The 15,716-nt window shown below is 44.8% G+C and overlaps 1 protein-coding gene across 6 annotated transcripts in view; it reads right to left on the bottom strand.

Annotated features, from left to right (window-relative positions):
- ABR (ABR activator of RhoGEF and GTPase) overlaps positions 1-15,716 on the bottom strand; it is a 442,924-nt gene that overhangs the window by 149,360 nt on the left and 277,848 nt on the right. For all 6 annotated transcript variants that reach the window (XM_056559132.1, XM_056559136.1, XM_056559135.1 and 3 more), the window contains one exon: positions 184-244. In XM_056559132.1, coding sequence (XP_056415107.1) covers positions 184-244 — 61 coding nt within the window. The remainder of the gene's footprint in view (positions 1-183; positions 245-15,716) is intronic.

Raw genomic sequence — 15,716 nt, 5'->3', positions numbered from 1 at the left:
ACCTCAGCTATAGCAACTGCAGAAGTCACCTTGAGAATATGTTCCCTACACCAGACAGAGATGGCTCAGCTCAAACAGCAGATGTTCACATCTGCAAACACACAGCGAGAAAAGGTGATCATGGGATGAGAAGCGACACAAAGGCTGGAATACATCTCCCACAGGCAAAGTGGCGTGCCGTACCTTCCATGGTAACAGACGTTGGCAGCTCCTTGGAGTCCTTGGGCCCCTTCACCTTCAGATTCTGAAAAAGACAATTCAAGTCAGAAAACATGAATAGCCTTCTTTATAAGGTCTTTACATATTGCTCAATAATATATATATATATATATATATATATATATATATATATATATATATATATTGGTGTTATATAATTTATTCAATTTTATGGTTTATTAGTAGAAGAAGAATAGTCAATTTAATGTACCAAAACCTATCAAGACAGCCTTAGCTGATGCCATCTCCTATACATGGATTCTGTAGGAGAAAAAAGAAGAGACCGATAACGGCGCCTAGCGCATTACCCTTGGTAACAGGAGTAGTGAGTTCAAGTGTTAACATAGGAGACCATATAGATGGCCGCTCACCCTGAGTCAGATAGCCTATCACCCCAGTGATAATGTGGTACTCAATGTACATGGAGTCGCTGCTGGCCTTCTGGGTTGCAGGGAACAGCTGCACTACTGTCCTGTTGCGATAGAGGAGAATTTTGGATATGGCGCTGCGGCTTCCTTAGAAATGAAGGAGATGGACTGGATGTATATTTTAAAAGGTTCGCAGTGGAACCACTTTATTAAATCAAGAAAATTAAAAAAAGTGTAGATGACGCGTTTCGGGAGGTGACCTCCCTTCCTCAGATCAGGATGCTTACAGTCAGATCAGGACTTTTTTGGTGTATATATAAGTGCACTGATCTGACTGTAAGCGTCCTGATCTGAGGAAGGAAGGGCACCTCCCGAAACGCGTCATCTCCACTTTTTTTATTTTCTTGATTTAATATAGTGGTTCCACTGCGAACCTTTTAAAATATACATCCAGTCCATCTCCTTCATTTCTAAGAAATCCGCAGCGCCATTTCCACAAACTTCTCCTCTATCTCCTATACATGGGCTTCAGCTGACATTTCATCAATGCCCCTTAGTAATTGCATTGTGCCAATTGAGTTAGATGTGACAAGACATTTTAGGGGAACATTGGATTTTAAGGATACATTTCTTTTAATAGCCTTTGTAGCCTCTGATCTAGGACAACATTTCCCAGCCAGGGTTCGGGGCACTGTCCTTGGTTTTACACTTGATTACATTGTGCATGCACTGGCACCATTTAATGGCATGCGCAGAGGGCTGGCAGTGGTGTACCTATAGAGATCAGAGCTTCTTGGCTCATAGGTTCCCCGCCATGTTAGGCCCCTCAGCATACAAGGTTCTGATACCGGCCAGCATCAGGATATTTTACATGGTGGCAAATACACAATCCTGATGCTGCCTGGTGTGAGGAAAGGTAGGTCTGATTTAGTGGTCTGGATGAGGTATGTTTAAAGGGTCTAGAGCAGTGGTCTTCAACCTGCGGCCCTCCAGATGTTGCAAAACTACAACTCCCAGCATGCCCGGACAGCCATCGGCTGTCCGGGCATGCTGGGAGTTGTAGTTTTGAAACATCTGGAGGTCCGCGGGTTGAAGACCACTGCTCTAGAGTAATTTAGATGTCTGAAAGAATTTAGGAGTCAATACATTTAGAGGTCTGAGTCTGAATTAATTTAGAAGTCTGGTCTAGGATCTGTTCAATTTAGGGGTCCGGTCTGGGGTCAAATCAATTTAGGGGACTAATCAAAGGTCTGAAGTAATTCAGGGGTTTAGTCTAGGGTCTGATTAATTCAGGGGTCTGGTCTGTGGGTCAATCAACTTAGGGGTCTGGTCTGGGGTCCAATAAAATTTGGAGTCCAGTCTGGGGTCTAAAGTAATTCAGAGGCCTGGTCTGGGGCCCAATTAATTTAAGCCTCTCGTCTTAGGTCACATTAATTCAGGGGTCTGGTGTCCAATAAATTAAAGAGCACATGTCACCAAACTAAACTTTTAATATATTGTTCCTTATGTAAATATAGTTATTGGCATTTACTTGCTGTTAAAATTCTCAACCTTTATATGTTTTTAATGTCATTGAAAAACAGCCACTAGGTGGCTCTGTTCTATTCTCAGCACAAGTCAAACAGTTAGTTTGGTCTTCTCCTGGCCTGGCAGGAGACCAAACTCAGGAAGTACACGCGGGGCATGGGGAGGCACAAAGTGAGCAAGGGGAAATGTATCATACACTGCTTTTTAAAGGAGGAGGGGTGTTAGGAGTAATTAGGGAATATAATCTGAGTTAGTTTAGAAAATATGGTTTGATGACAGGTACTCTTTAAGGGGGTCTGGGGTCCCCCTTTGACTAGACTGATAGCCCCTTTGCCGTCTGAGCACTAGTAAGAGTGACATTATATGACTCTATATGAAATTAATTAGTCAGTGTCCCCAAAATAAGATTATTTTTCCAATAATTTCCCCAATGATAAAAAGACCCTGGGTTATGATCATGAAAGAAAACAAATGCATAATAAAGATGATTTATTTTTAATTTTGCACTTCAGTGTCTTTATTTAATATGGCTGCCTGTCATCAAAATACGCTGACACTAGGCAGAAAAATATCAAAGGCATCAAAGTGGAGGAGGGGGGGAGGCCTTAGAGCTGAAAAGCACCCAGCTTTCTGTAACCTAACCCAAGGAAGAAGAATCTGTAGAGTACTGCTGGGTGTTCGGTGATAGCTGAGCACAGCGGACAGTAACCTTCACTTATCCTTACTGCTACCTATAATGGCCTGGAACTGCTACAACTCCTGGCTTCCATGAAAGATGAAATTTCGCATGGCTGAGTTTTTGGTGCATGAATTTAGGAGAATGGTTAGTTCTGCTTCATGCAGCTTATCTACAGATTATTAGAAAATAGAACAACTCATAAGCACTTTGAAAGCTGAAATGTTGTCTTACACAAGGAGGTGTAGTTTATAGGAAAGATTATACAGTGTTTTCCAACCACGCTGCGTCCTACTAATGCAAAACTACAACTCCCAGCATGCCTGGACAGGGTTTAGAACAGTGTTTCCCAACCAGGGCGCCTCCAGCTGTTGCAAAACTACAGCATGCCCGGAAAGCCTTTAGAACAATGTTTCCCAACCAGGGTGCCTCCAGCTGTTGCAAAACTAAAACTCCCAGCATGCCCAGACAACCTTTAGAACAGTGTTTCCCAACCAGGGAGCCTCCAGCTGTTGCAAAACTACAACTCCCAGCATGCCCGGACAGCGTTTAGAACAGTGTTTCCCAACCAGGGTGCCTCCAGCTGTTGCAAAACTACAGCATGCCTGGACAGCCTTTAGAACAGTGTTTGCCAACCAGGGTGTCTCCAGCTGTTGCAAAACTACAACTCCCAGCTTGCCCGGACAGCGTTTAGAACAGTGTTTCCCAACCAGGGTGCCTCCAGCTAATGCAAAACTACAACTTCCAGCAAGCCCGGACAACCTTTAGAACAGCGTTTCCCAACCATGGTGCATCCAGCTGTTGCAAAACTACAGCATGCCCGGAAAGCCTTTAGAACAATGTTTCCCAACCAGGGTGCCTCCAGCTGTTGCAAAACTAAAACTCCCAGCATGCCCAGACAACCTTTAGAACAGTGTTTCCCAACCAGGGAGCCTCCAGCTGTTGCAAAACTACAACTCCCAGCATGCCCGGACAGCGTTTAGAACAGTGTTTCCCAACCAGGGTGCCTCCAGCTGTTGCAAAACTACAACTCCCAGCATGCCCGGACAGCCAAAGGCTGTCTGGGCATGCTGGGAGTTGTAGTTTAGCAACAGCTGGAGGCACCCTGGTTGGGAAACACCAGCTTAGAAGAACTGTAGTTAAACAATATAACTGTGATAAAACACCAAGAGGTAAATTCTAAAATGTTTCAAAACCTATAGGTGTGACCTCGCTTCCCTGTAAATGATATAGAATGTGCATTCTGCTAATAATTTTATTTAAAATAAAAATCTCTAAGACATCTTCTCTCAATTACCTCTTTTGCAGCAGGTTGAGGGTAGATTTATTTTTCTACATAGGATTTGGGAGGTGTTAGAATCTTGGGACAGTTACCTTGCACTTATTGTCTGTACATAAAGGAGGGACTGCAATGGATTAGAATAGAAATTCTAGTTTACCATTTTCCATCTTAGGTTTATGTTCAGCGAAATGGGTTCATACAAGATTCAAACATAACTGCATACATAAAAGATGATGGAAAACACAAGGAATAGCTGTTATTTTATGGCGCATCTTCAGTATTTCTCATAAGATTTAACACAATAGCAGCTAAAAGGAGGTGTAAAGTGGAGGCGCAGTACCGCTTTAAGAGAATATTGATTGAGCTGTATATATATAGGTATAAGAGGTGGCCTCAATGTGAAAACCCCCTTCTGATATGAACAATAGCAACATAGAGACAAAACAGCGGGATGTTAGCCAGACCAAGAAAGCCGCTACGAGGGGCCGTCACCAGGATAGCTGGCATGAAACACGCCCATGGGCGCTAGCTATAGCTTTAGATTCCCTACAGTGCTGAGAGTATCAGCCAAATGGTGACCATGGAACCAGATGTAAACAGTACCTGATGTTCCAGAAGACCTACGTTCGGTCTTAAAAAAATTAAGATTTTACAGTCATTAAGGACCCTTAAGCACCAGGCCATTTTACACCTTAGGACCAGAGCGTTTTTTGAACATCTGACCACTGTCACTTTAAACATTAAAGGAGTAGTCCAGTGGTAACTCAGTGGTGAGCAACTTATCCCCTATCCTAAGGATAGGTGATAAGTTGCAGAATGCGGGGAGGGAAGGGGGCGTGTCGACCTCCGCACGATTCGGCGGCCGACACGCCCCCTCAATACAACTCTATGGCAGAGCCGAAGCGCTGCCTTTGGCAATCTCCGGCTCTGCCATTGAGATGTATTGAGGGGGCGTGTCGGTCGCCGCTTCGTGCGGGGGTCGACACCCGCTATCTCGGCGGAGAGCCGGGGCCCCGTACAGAGATCGCAGGGGGCCCCAGCGGTCGGACACCCCGCGATCTCAAACTTATCCCCTATCCTTAGGATAGGGGATAAGTTTTTCACCACTGGACTACCCCTTTAATAACTCTGGAATGCTTTTACCTATCATTCTGATTCCGAGATTGTTTTTTCGTGACATATTCTACTTAATGTTATTGGTAAATTTTTGTTGATACTTGCATAATTCCAAAATTTGATGAAAAAATTGAAAATGTTGCATTTTTCTAACTTTGAAGCTCTCTGCTTATAAGGAAATGGATATTCCAAATCTTTTTTTTTTATTCACATATACAATATGTCTACTTTATGTTTGCATCATAAAATGTATGAGTTTTTACTTTTGGAACACACCAGAGGCCTTCAAAGTTCAGCAGTAATTTTCCAATTTTTCACAAAATTTCCAAAATCACAATTTTTCAGGGACCAGTTCAGGTTTGAAGTGGATTTGAAGGGTCTTCATATTAGAAATACCCCACAAATGACCCCATTATAAAAACTGCAGCCCCCAAAGTATTCAAAATGACATTCAGTCAGCATTTTAACCCTTTAGGTGTTTCACAGGAATAGCAGTAAAGTGAAGGAGAAAATTCACAATCTTCATTTTTTACACTCGCATGTTCTTGTAGACCCAATTTTTTAATTTTTACAAGGGGTAAAAGGAGAAAATGTATACTTATATTTGTAGCCCAATGTGTCTCGAGTAAGCACATACCTCATATGTCTATGTAAAGTGTTCGGTGGGCGCAGTAGAGGGCTCAGAAGCGAAGGAGCGACAAGGGGATTTTGGAGAGTACGTTTTTCTGAAATGGTTTTGGGGGGGGCATGTTGCATTTAGGAAGCCCCTATGGTTCCAGAACAGGGAAAAAAAAAACACATGGCATACCATTTTGGAAACTAGACCCCTTGAGGAACGTAACAAGGAATAAAGTGAGCCTTAATACCCCACAGGTGTTTCACGACTTTTGCATATGTAAAAAATTTTAAAAAAAATGTCACTAAAATGTGTGTTTCCCCCCAAATTTCACATTTATGCAAGGGTTAATAGCAGAAAATACCCCCCAAAATTTGTAACCCCATCTCTTCTGAGTATGGAGGTACCCCATAAGTTGACCTGAAGTGCACTATGGGCGAACTACAATGCTCAGAAGAGGAGTCATATTTGGCTTTTTGAGAGCAAATTTTGCTCGGGGGCATGTCGCATTTAGGAAGCCCCTATGGTGCCAGGACAGCAAAATAACCCCCACATGGCATACCATTTTGGAAACTAGACCCCTTGAGGAACGTAACAAGGGGTACAGTGAGCATTTACCCCCCACTGGTGTCTGTCAGATCTTTGGAACAGTGGGCTGTACAAAATTTTTAATTTGCACAGCCCACTGTTCCAAAGATCTGTCAGACACCTGTGGGGTGTAAATTCTCACTGCACCCCTCATTACATTCCGTGAGGGGTGTAGTTTCCGAAATGGGGTCACATGTGTTTTTTTTTTTTGCTGTAACAATCAGCCACCCCTGTGCAAATCACCTCAAATGTACATGGTGCACTCTCCCTTCTGAGCCTTGTTGTGCGCCCCCAGAGCACTTTGCGCCCACATATGGGGTATCTCCGTAGTCGGGAGAAATTGCATTACAAATTGTGGGGGGCTTTTTTCCCTTTTACCTCTTGTCAAAATGAAAAGTATAGGGCAACACCAGATGTTAGTGTAAAAAACATGCTGGTGTAGACTCCAACTTTGTTAGGCAATTTCTCCCGAGTACGGCGATACCCCATATGTGGCCCTAAACTGTTGCCTTGAAATACGACAGGGCTCCAAAGTGAGAGCGCCATGTGCATTTGAGGCCTGAATTAGGGATTTGCATAGGGGGATTCTACACCAGTGATTCCTAAACAGGGTGCCTCCAGCTGTTGCAAAACTCCCAGCATGCCTGGACAGTCGACGGCTGTCCGGCAATACTGGGAGTTGTTGTTTTGCAACAGCTGGAGGCTCCATTTTGAAAACAGTGGCGTACCAGACGTTTTTCATTTTTATTGGGGAGGGGGGCTGTGTAGGGGTATGTGTATATGTAGTGTTTTTTACTTTTTATTTTATTTTGTGTTAGTGCAGTGTAGTGTTTTTAGGGTACAGTCACACGGGTGGGGGATTACAGCAAGTTTCCCGCTGCGAGTTTGAGCTGCCGCGCAAAATTTGCTGCATTGCAAACTTGCAGCCTGATACTCACTGTAAGCCCCCTGCCCATGTGAATGTATCCTGTACATTCACAGGGGGGGGGGGGGGGGGGGGGAACCTCCAGCTGTTGCAAAACTACAACTCCCAGCATGCACAGTCTATCAGTGCATGCTGGTAGTTATAGTTTTGCAACAGCTGGAGGCACACGGGTTGGGAAACACTGAGTTAGGAAACAGACAATGTTTCCCAACCAGTGTGCCTCCTGTTGTTGCAAAACTACAACTCCCAGCATTCTCAGGCATGCTGGAAGTAGTAGTTCGGCAACATCTTTAGAGCCAGATGTTGCCGAACTACAACTCCCAGCATGCTTGGAGTTGTAGTTTTGCAACACCTGGAGGACTACAGTTTGCAGACCACTAATACAGTGGTTCCCAATTTGTGCCCTTCCAGATGTTGCAAAACTACAACTCCCAGTATGCCAAAACTGTCCAGGCATGCTGGGAGTTGTAGTTCTGCAACATCTGAAGGGCCAGATGTTACAGAACTACAACTCCCAGCATGCCTGCACAGTAAGGGCATGCTGAGGATGTGTAGTTTTGCAACATCTGGAAGGGCACAGTGGTCTCAAATCTGTGGACCTCCAGATGTTGCAAAACTACAACTCCCAGCATGCCCAGACGCCAAGGGCTGTCTGGGCATGCTGGGAGTTGTAGTATACAGGGTCCCAATACAGCAATGCATGTCGCTTTACGGCGACGTGCATTGCTGTAAAGGGCCCGACCGCGGCTGAAGATCCACTCACCTGTCGCCGCCGCCGTCTTCATCGCAGGGATCCGGGTCTTCAGGGACGAGGTAAGTACCGGGGCCGGTCCCCAGCACTCCCCCATCCCTCGCTGCGTCCTCCGGTCTTCCTCCCGTCTTCTCCGGACTTCCAGGGGCCGGGCAGGGTGGGAGGAAGTAACCGCCCCCCCCCCCCCCCCTGCGATTGGTCGGTTAGTTAACCGAAGAATCGCAGCAGATAGGAGCGAGGTGGCAGGCTTGCCACCTCGCTCCTATTCTTTAGCATGGTCCTGGCTGTCTGTGCCGGGATCATGCAAAATTACCGGGCGGTCGGGTCCCAGAGACCCGATCAGCCCAGTATCGCCGCAGATCGCAAGGGCGATTTCCCTTGCGATTTACGGCGATCGCCGACATGGGGGGCCTACATGGCCACCCTCGGCGTTTGCCCTGGATGCCTGCTGAAGGATTTCAGCAGGCATCCAGTTCCGATCTCTGCCCGGCGAGCGGCAGGGACCGGAAAAGTCCAGGACGTATGGGGACGTCATTGGTCCTTAAGGCCCAGGGTCAACTGGCTCCAGAAAGTTAAACAGATTTGTAAATTACTTCTATAAAAAAAAATCTTAATCCTTTCAGTACTTATGAGCTTCTGAAGTTAAGGTTGTTCTTTTCTGTCTAAGTGCTCTCTGATGACACGTGTCTCGAGAAACGCCCAGTTTACAAGAGGTTTGCTATGGGGATTTGCTTCTAAACTGGGCGGTTCCCGAGACAGGTGTCATCAGAGAGCACTTAGACAGAAAAGAACAACCTTAACTTCAAAAGCTCATAAGTACTGAAAGGATTAAGATTTTTTAATAGAAGTAATTTACAAATCTGTTTAACTTTCTGGAGCCAGATGATATATTAGAAAAAAGTTTTTCCTGGATAACCCCTTTAACCTCTTCAGGACCCATGACGTATGCATACGTCATCACACCCTGGGTCTTAAGGACCCATGACGTATGCATACATCATGTCTTTTCCTGGTCTCCGCCGCTCACCCGGCGGAGATCGGAAGCGGATCCCTGCTGAAATCCTTCAGCAGGGATCCAGGGCAAACGCCGAGGGGGGCCATGTATGCCCCCCATGTCGGCGATCGCCGCAAATCGCAAGGGAAATCGCCCTTGCGATCTGCGGCGATACCGGGCTGATCGGGTCTCTGGGACTCGACCGCCCGGTAATTTCGCATGATCCTGGCTGTCACAGACAGCCAGGACCATGCTAACGTATAGGAGCGAGGTGGCAAGCCTGCCACCTCCTCCTATACCCTGCGATCTGTCGGTTAGTTAACCGACCAATCGCAGGAGGGGGGGGCGGTTACTTCCTCCCGTCCTGCCCGGCCCCTTGAAGTCCGGAGAGGACGGGAGGAAGACCGGAGGACGCGGCGGGGGACGGGGGAGTGCTGGGGACCGGCCCCGGTACTTACCTCGTCCCTGAAGACCCGGCGAGGAAGATGGCGGCGGCGGCGAAAGGTGAGTATATCTTCAGCCGCGGTCGGGCCCTTTACAGCAATGCACGTCGCCGTAAAGTGACATGCATTGCTGTAATGGGTCCCTGTAAACTACAACACCCAGCATGCCCAGACAGCCCTTGGCGTCTGGGCATGCTGGGAGGTGCAGTTTTGCAACATCTGGAGGTCCACAGTTTGGAGACCACTGTGCCCTTCCAGATGTTGCAAAACTACACATCCTCAGCATGCCCTTACTGTCCAGGCATGCTGGGAGTTGTAGTTCTGTAACATCTGGTCTGCAAACTGTAGTTCTCCAGATGTTGCAAAACTACAACTCCCAGCATGCTGGGAGTTGTAGTTCGGCAACATCTGGCTCTAAAGATGTTGCCGAACTACTAATCCCAGCATGCCTGAGAATGTTTGGGAGTTGTGGTTTTGCAACAACAGGAGGCACACTGGTTGGGAAACATTGTCTGTTTCCTAACTCAGTGTTTCCCAACCCGTGTGCCTCCAGCTGTTGCAAAACTATAACTACCAGCATGCACTGATAGGCTGTGCATGCTGGGAGTTGTAGTTTTGCAACAGCTGGAGGTCCCCCCCTTGTGAATGTACAGGATACATTCACATGGGCAGGGGGCTTACAGTGAGTATCAGGCTGCAAGTTTGTGATGCAGCAAATTTTGCTCAAACTCGCAGCGGGAAAATCGCTGTAACCCCCCGCCCTTGTGACTGTACCCTAAAAATACTACACTACACTAACACAAAATAAAATAAAAAGTAAAAAAACACTACATATACACATACCCCTAAACAGCCCCCCTCCCCAATAAAAATGAAAAACGTCTGGTACGCCACTGTTTTCAAAATGGAGCCTCCAGCTGTTGCAAAACAACAACTCACAGTATTGCCGGACAGCCGTTGACTGTCCAAGCATGCTGGGAGTTCTGCAACAGCTGGAGGCACCCTGTTTGGGAATCACTGGCGTAGAATACCCCTATGTGCACCCCAATGCAAATCCCTAATTCAGGCCTCAAATGCGCATGGCGCTCTCACTTCGGAGCCCTGTCGTATTTCAAGGCAACAGTTTAGGGTCACATATGGGGTATCGCCGTACTCGGGAGAAATTGCCTTACAAATTTTGGGGGGCTTTTTCTCCTTTCACCCCTTATGAAAAGGTGAAATTGGGGTCTACACCAGCATGTTAGTGTAAAAAAATAAATTTTTTACACTAACATGCTGGTGTTGCCCTATACTTTTCATTTTGACAAGAGGTAAAAGGGAAAAAAGCCCCCCACAATTTGTAATGCAATGTCTCCCGACTACGGAGATACCCCATATGTGGGCGCAAAGTGCTCTGGGGGCGCACAACAAGGCTCAGAAGGGAAAGTGCACCATGTACATTTGAGGTGATTTGCACAGGGGTGGCTGATTGTTAAAGCGGTTTTGACAAACGCCAAAAAAAAAAAAAAACCCACATGTGACCCCATTTCGGAAACTACACCCCTCACGGAATGTAATGAGGGGTGCAGTGAGAATTTACACCCCAATGGTGTCTGACAGATCTTTGGAACAGTGGGCTGCGCAAATTAAAAATTTTGTACAGCCCACTGTTCCAAAGATCTGACAGACACCAGTGGGGGGTAAATGCTCACTGTACCCCTTGTTACGTTCCTCAAGGGGTCTAGTTTCCAAAATGGTATGCCATGTGGGGGTTATTTTGCTGTTCTGGCACCATTGGGGCTTCCTAAATGCGACAAGCCCCCCAAGCAAAATTTGCTCTCAAAAAGCCAAATATGACTCCTTCTCTTCTGAGCATTGTAGTTCGCCCGTAGTGCGCTTCAGGTCAACTTATGGGGTACCTCCATACTCGGAAGAGATGGGGTTACAAATTTTGGGGGGTATTTTCTGCTATTAACCCTTGCAAAAATGTGAAATTTGGGGGGGAAACACACATTTTAGTGAAATTTTTTTTTTTTTTACGTATGCAAAAGTCGTGAAACCCCTGTGGGGTATTAAGGCTCACTTTATTTCTTGTTACGTTCCTCAAGGGGTCTAGTTTCCAAAATGGTATGGCATGTGGGTATTTTTTGTTGTCCTGGCACCATGGGGGCTTCCTAAATGCGACATGCCCCCGAGCAAAATTTGCTCTCAAAAAGCCAAATATGACTCCTTCTCTTCTGAGCATTGTAGTTCGCCCATAGTGCACTTCATGTCAACTTATGGGGTACCTCCATACTCAGAAGAGATGGGGTTACAAATTTTGGGGGCTATTTTCTGTTATTAACCCTTGCAAAAATGTGAAATTTTGGGGGGAAACACACATTTTATTGAAATTTTTTTTACATTTTTTTACATATGCAAAAGTCGTGAAACACCTGTGGGGTATTAAGGCTCACTTTATTCCTTGTTACGTTCCTCAAGGGGTCTAGTTTCCAAAATGGTATGCCATGTGTTTTTTTTTCCTGTTCTGGCACCATAGGGGCTTCCTAAATGCAACATGCCCCCCAAAAACCATTTCAGAAAAACGTACGCTCCAAAATCTCCTTGTCGCTCCTTCCCTTCTGAGCCCTCTACTGTGCCCGCCGAACACTTTACATAGACATATGAGGTATGTGCTTAGTCGAGAGAAATTGGGCTACAAATAGAAGTATACATTTTCTCCTTTTACCCCTTGTAAGAATTCAAAAATTGGGTCTACAAGAACATGCGAGTGTAAAAAATGGAAATTGTGAATTTTCTCCTTCACTTTGCTGCTATTCCTGTGAAACACCTAAAGGGTTAAAATGCTGACTGAATGTCATTTTGAATATTTTGGGGGGTGCAGTTTTTATAATGGGGTCATTTGTGGGGTATTTCTAAGATGAAGACCCTTCAAATCCACTTCAAACCTGAACTGGTCCCTGAAAAATTGTGATTTTGGAAATTTTGTGTAAAATTGGAAAATTACTGCTGATCTTTGAAGCCCTCTGATGTCTTCCAAAAGTAAAAACTAGTCAATTTTATGATGCAAATATAAAGTAGACATATTGTATATGTGAATAAAATCAAATAATATTTGGAATATCCATTTTCATTACAAGCAGAGAGCTTCAAAGTTAGAAAAATGCTAAATTTTCAAATTTTTCATCAAATTTTGGGATTTTTCACCAAGAAAGGATGCAAGTTACCAAAAAATTTTACCACTAAGTTAAAGTAGAATATCTCACGAAAAAACAATCTCGGAATCAGATTGATAAGTAAAAGCATTCCAGAGTTATTAATGTTTAAAGTGACAGTGGTCAGATGTGCAAAAAATGGCCGGGTCCTAAGGTGTAAAATGGCTGGGTCCTTAAGGGGTTAAAGGGGTACTCCCGTGGAAAACTTTTTTTTTTTTTTTAAATCAACTGGTGCCAGAAAGTTTAACAAATTTGTAAATTACTTCTATTAAAAAAATCTTAATCCTTCCAGTACTTTTTAGGGGCTATGTACTACAGAGGAAATGCTTTCCTTTTTGGCTCTCTCTGATGTCATGACCACAGTGCTCTCTGCTGACCTCTGCTGTCCATTTTAGGAACTGTCCAGAGCAGCATATGTTTGCTATGGGGATTTTCTCCTGCTCTGGACAGTTCCTAAAATGGACAGCAAAGGTCAGCAGAGAGCACTGTGATCATGAGATCAGAGAAATCTAAAGAGTAAAGCATTTCCTCTGTAGTGTATAGCCCCTAAAAAGTACTGGAAGGATTAAGATTTTTTTAATAGACGTAATTTACAAATCTGTTAAATTTTCTGGCACCAGTTGATTTAAAAAAAAAAAAAAAATAAATAAAAAAAAAAGGTTTTCCACGGGAGTACCCCTTTAAATATCGTAGGGTACCCTGAACACACCTCTATTAAAATTAAGTTCCCGCCCATTCTGACTAACTCCCTGAATGGTCAGACAAAGTATAAACTCAAAAATCACAGGAGGGAGATAGAGGGAGACTGCAAAAGGGTGTGTGATCAGGAAATCCTAAGCTATTTAAAAGGGTACTCCGCTGCCCCATCATTCAGAACATTTTGTTCCGAATGCTTGGAGTGGGCGGCAGGTATCAAAACGTAACAACCATGCCCCTCGTGGCCACGCCCCCTCCCATAGACTTCCATTGAGGGGGTGTGGTGTGAAGTCATGAAGGGGCATGGTCGTGACATCATGACCCCCGCTGTCGCCACCCAGCGTTCTAAACAAATGCTGGGTGCTGCACAGAGATTGCGGGGTTCCCAGCTACGGTACCCCCTTTGGATAGGGGATAAGATGTCTAGGGGTGGAATACCCCTTTAATGATAATGTAATCTCATTTTTGGACGGCTGGCCACAAGTCATCTTTAAAGGGGTACTCCCCTGGAAAACTTTTTTTTCTTTTTTTTTAAATCAACTGGTGCCAGAAAGTTAAACAGATTTGCAAATTACTTCTATATAAAAATATTAATCCTTTCAGTACTTATCAGCTGCTGTATGTTCCAGAGGAAGTTCTTTTCTTTTTGAATTTCGTTTCTGTCTGACCACAGTGCTCTCTGCTTACACCTCTTTCCATTTTAAGAAGCAAATCCCCATAGTAAACTTCTCCTGCTCTGGACAGTTCCTAAAATGGACAGAGGTGTCAGGAGAGAGCACTGTGGCGAGACAGAAAGGAAATTCATAAAGAAAAGAACTTCCTCTGGAGCATACAACAGCTGATAAGTACTGGAAGGATTAAGATTTTTAAATAGATGTAATTTACAAATCTGTTTAACTTTCTGGCACCAGTTGATTTAAAAAGAAATGTTTTCCAGGGGAGTACGAGTACCCCTTTTAGGTAGTACCCCTTTAATAATAAAAGTATCCAATGTCTTTAATTCTTGGTTTACTCTATAGTGTTTACAGACACAAGTATAAGAGATTGTGTCAGACAGCCATGCATGAGCCAATAAAGGAGAACTGTATTTAAACCCTAGTCGCACATTAAAATATTATTTACAGACAAGCTGAAGTACAATTACAGACAGCGGACAATGTGCTCACAAGTAGTAAAATTTAATTGTGGCGTTGTTCCACAGCACGAGACTCGTGATCTAAATACCAGGCCGCTAAAGGTCAGTCTAGGCATTTGGGACTTATGCCGTAATACAGGGCTATGAACCTACCGTATATACTCGAGTATAAGCCGACCCGAATATAAGCTGAGGCCCCTAATTTCACCCCAAAAAAACAGGAAAAGTTATTGACTCGACTATAAGCCTAGGGTGGGAAATACATCATCCCCCCATGTCATCATCCAGACCCCGTCATCATCACCACCTGTTAATCCCTTCATCAGTGGTCTTCAACCTGCGGACCTCCAGATGTTGCAAAACTACAACTCCCAGCATGCCCGGACAGCCATCAGCTGTCCGGGCATGCTGGGAGTTGTAGTTTTGCAACATCTGGGGGTCCGCAGGTTGAATACCACTGAGAAGGGATTGACAGGCGGAGAGTTCACTCGGGTTTAAGCCGAGGGGGGCGTTTTCAGTACGAAAAATCGTGCTGAAAAACTGGGCTTATACTCGAGTATTTACGGTGTCTTTATTGATTGCAGAACACACACCCTGAGCGCTGAGCACATGCTGGATGATAAGGTGTTGGCTAGAAGTGTTAGCTCCTGTAACTTATATAACCAAACAATAAGCAACCTTTAAACTTCAGGTTTATTCCGTCTTCTCCTGTGCTACAATGTTATGCAGAAGAGTGTGTGTATATGTGGTTCTGCCAGTGCTGAATATAATTTTACATTAAACCTGAAGATCACCTAAAGAGCAATACCAAACATATTTTACATTTAAAGGGGTATTCCGGGATTAACTTTTAACTATCCCGCCCATAATGAAGAATTCTACATTTACTTGCTATACCGCTCTGCTGTGGATCGTCTTCTTTTTCTTCATTATATGGTCCCCCCAGGTCTAGCGTTTCCTTTCAGGTCCTGATGAAGTTCGTCTCACAATCCTTTGCGGCTCAAGACAGCAGCTGGTATACGGGGGTTTGGCTATTTCTTGTATTTCCTCACAAGCCAACCCCCCGATGTCGTTTGCGATCCATCTGTACGACATGACGTACCGGCGTTCCATGCTTTCCTGCATTCTGCAGATTGTCCAGATCACGGGACGCCGGCACTTCAGGACGTACAGATGGACTGCAAAT

This window comes from Hyla sarda, chromosome 2 (genome assembly GCF_029499605.1).
Source record: "Hyla sarda isolate aHylSar1 chromosome 2, aHylSar1.hap1, whole genome shotgun sequence".
NCBI classification, from domain to species: domain Eukaryota; kingdom Metazoa; phylum Chordata; class Amphibia; order Anura; family Hylidae; genus Hyla; species Hyla sarda.
The sequence above is the reverse complement of the archived record's forward strand: the minus strand, read 5'-3'. Positions and strand labels throughout refer to the sequence as shown.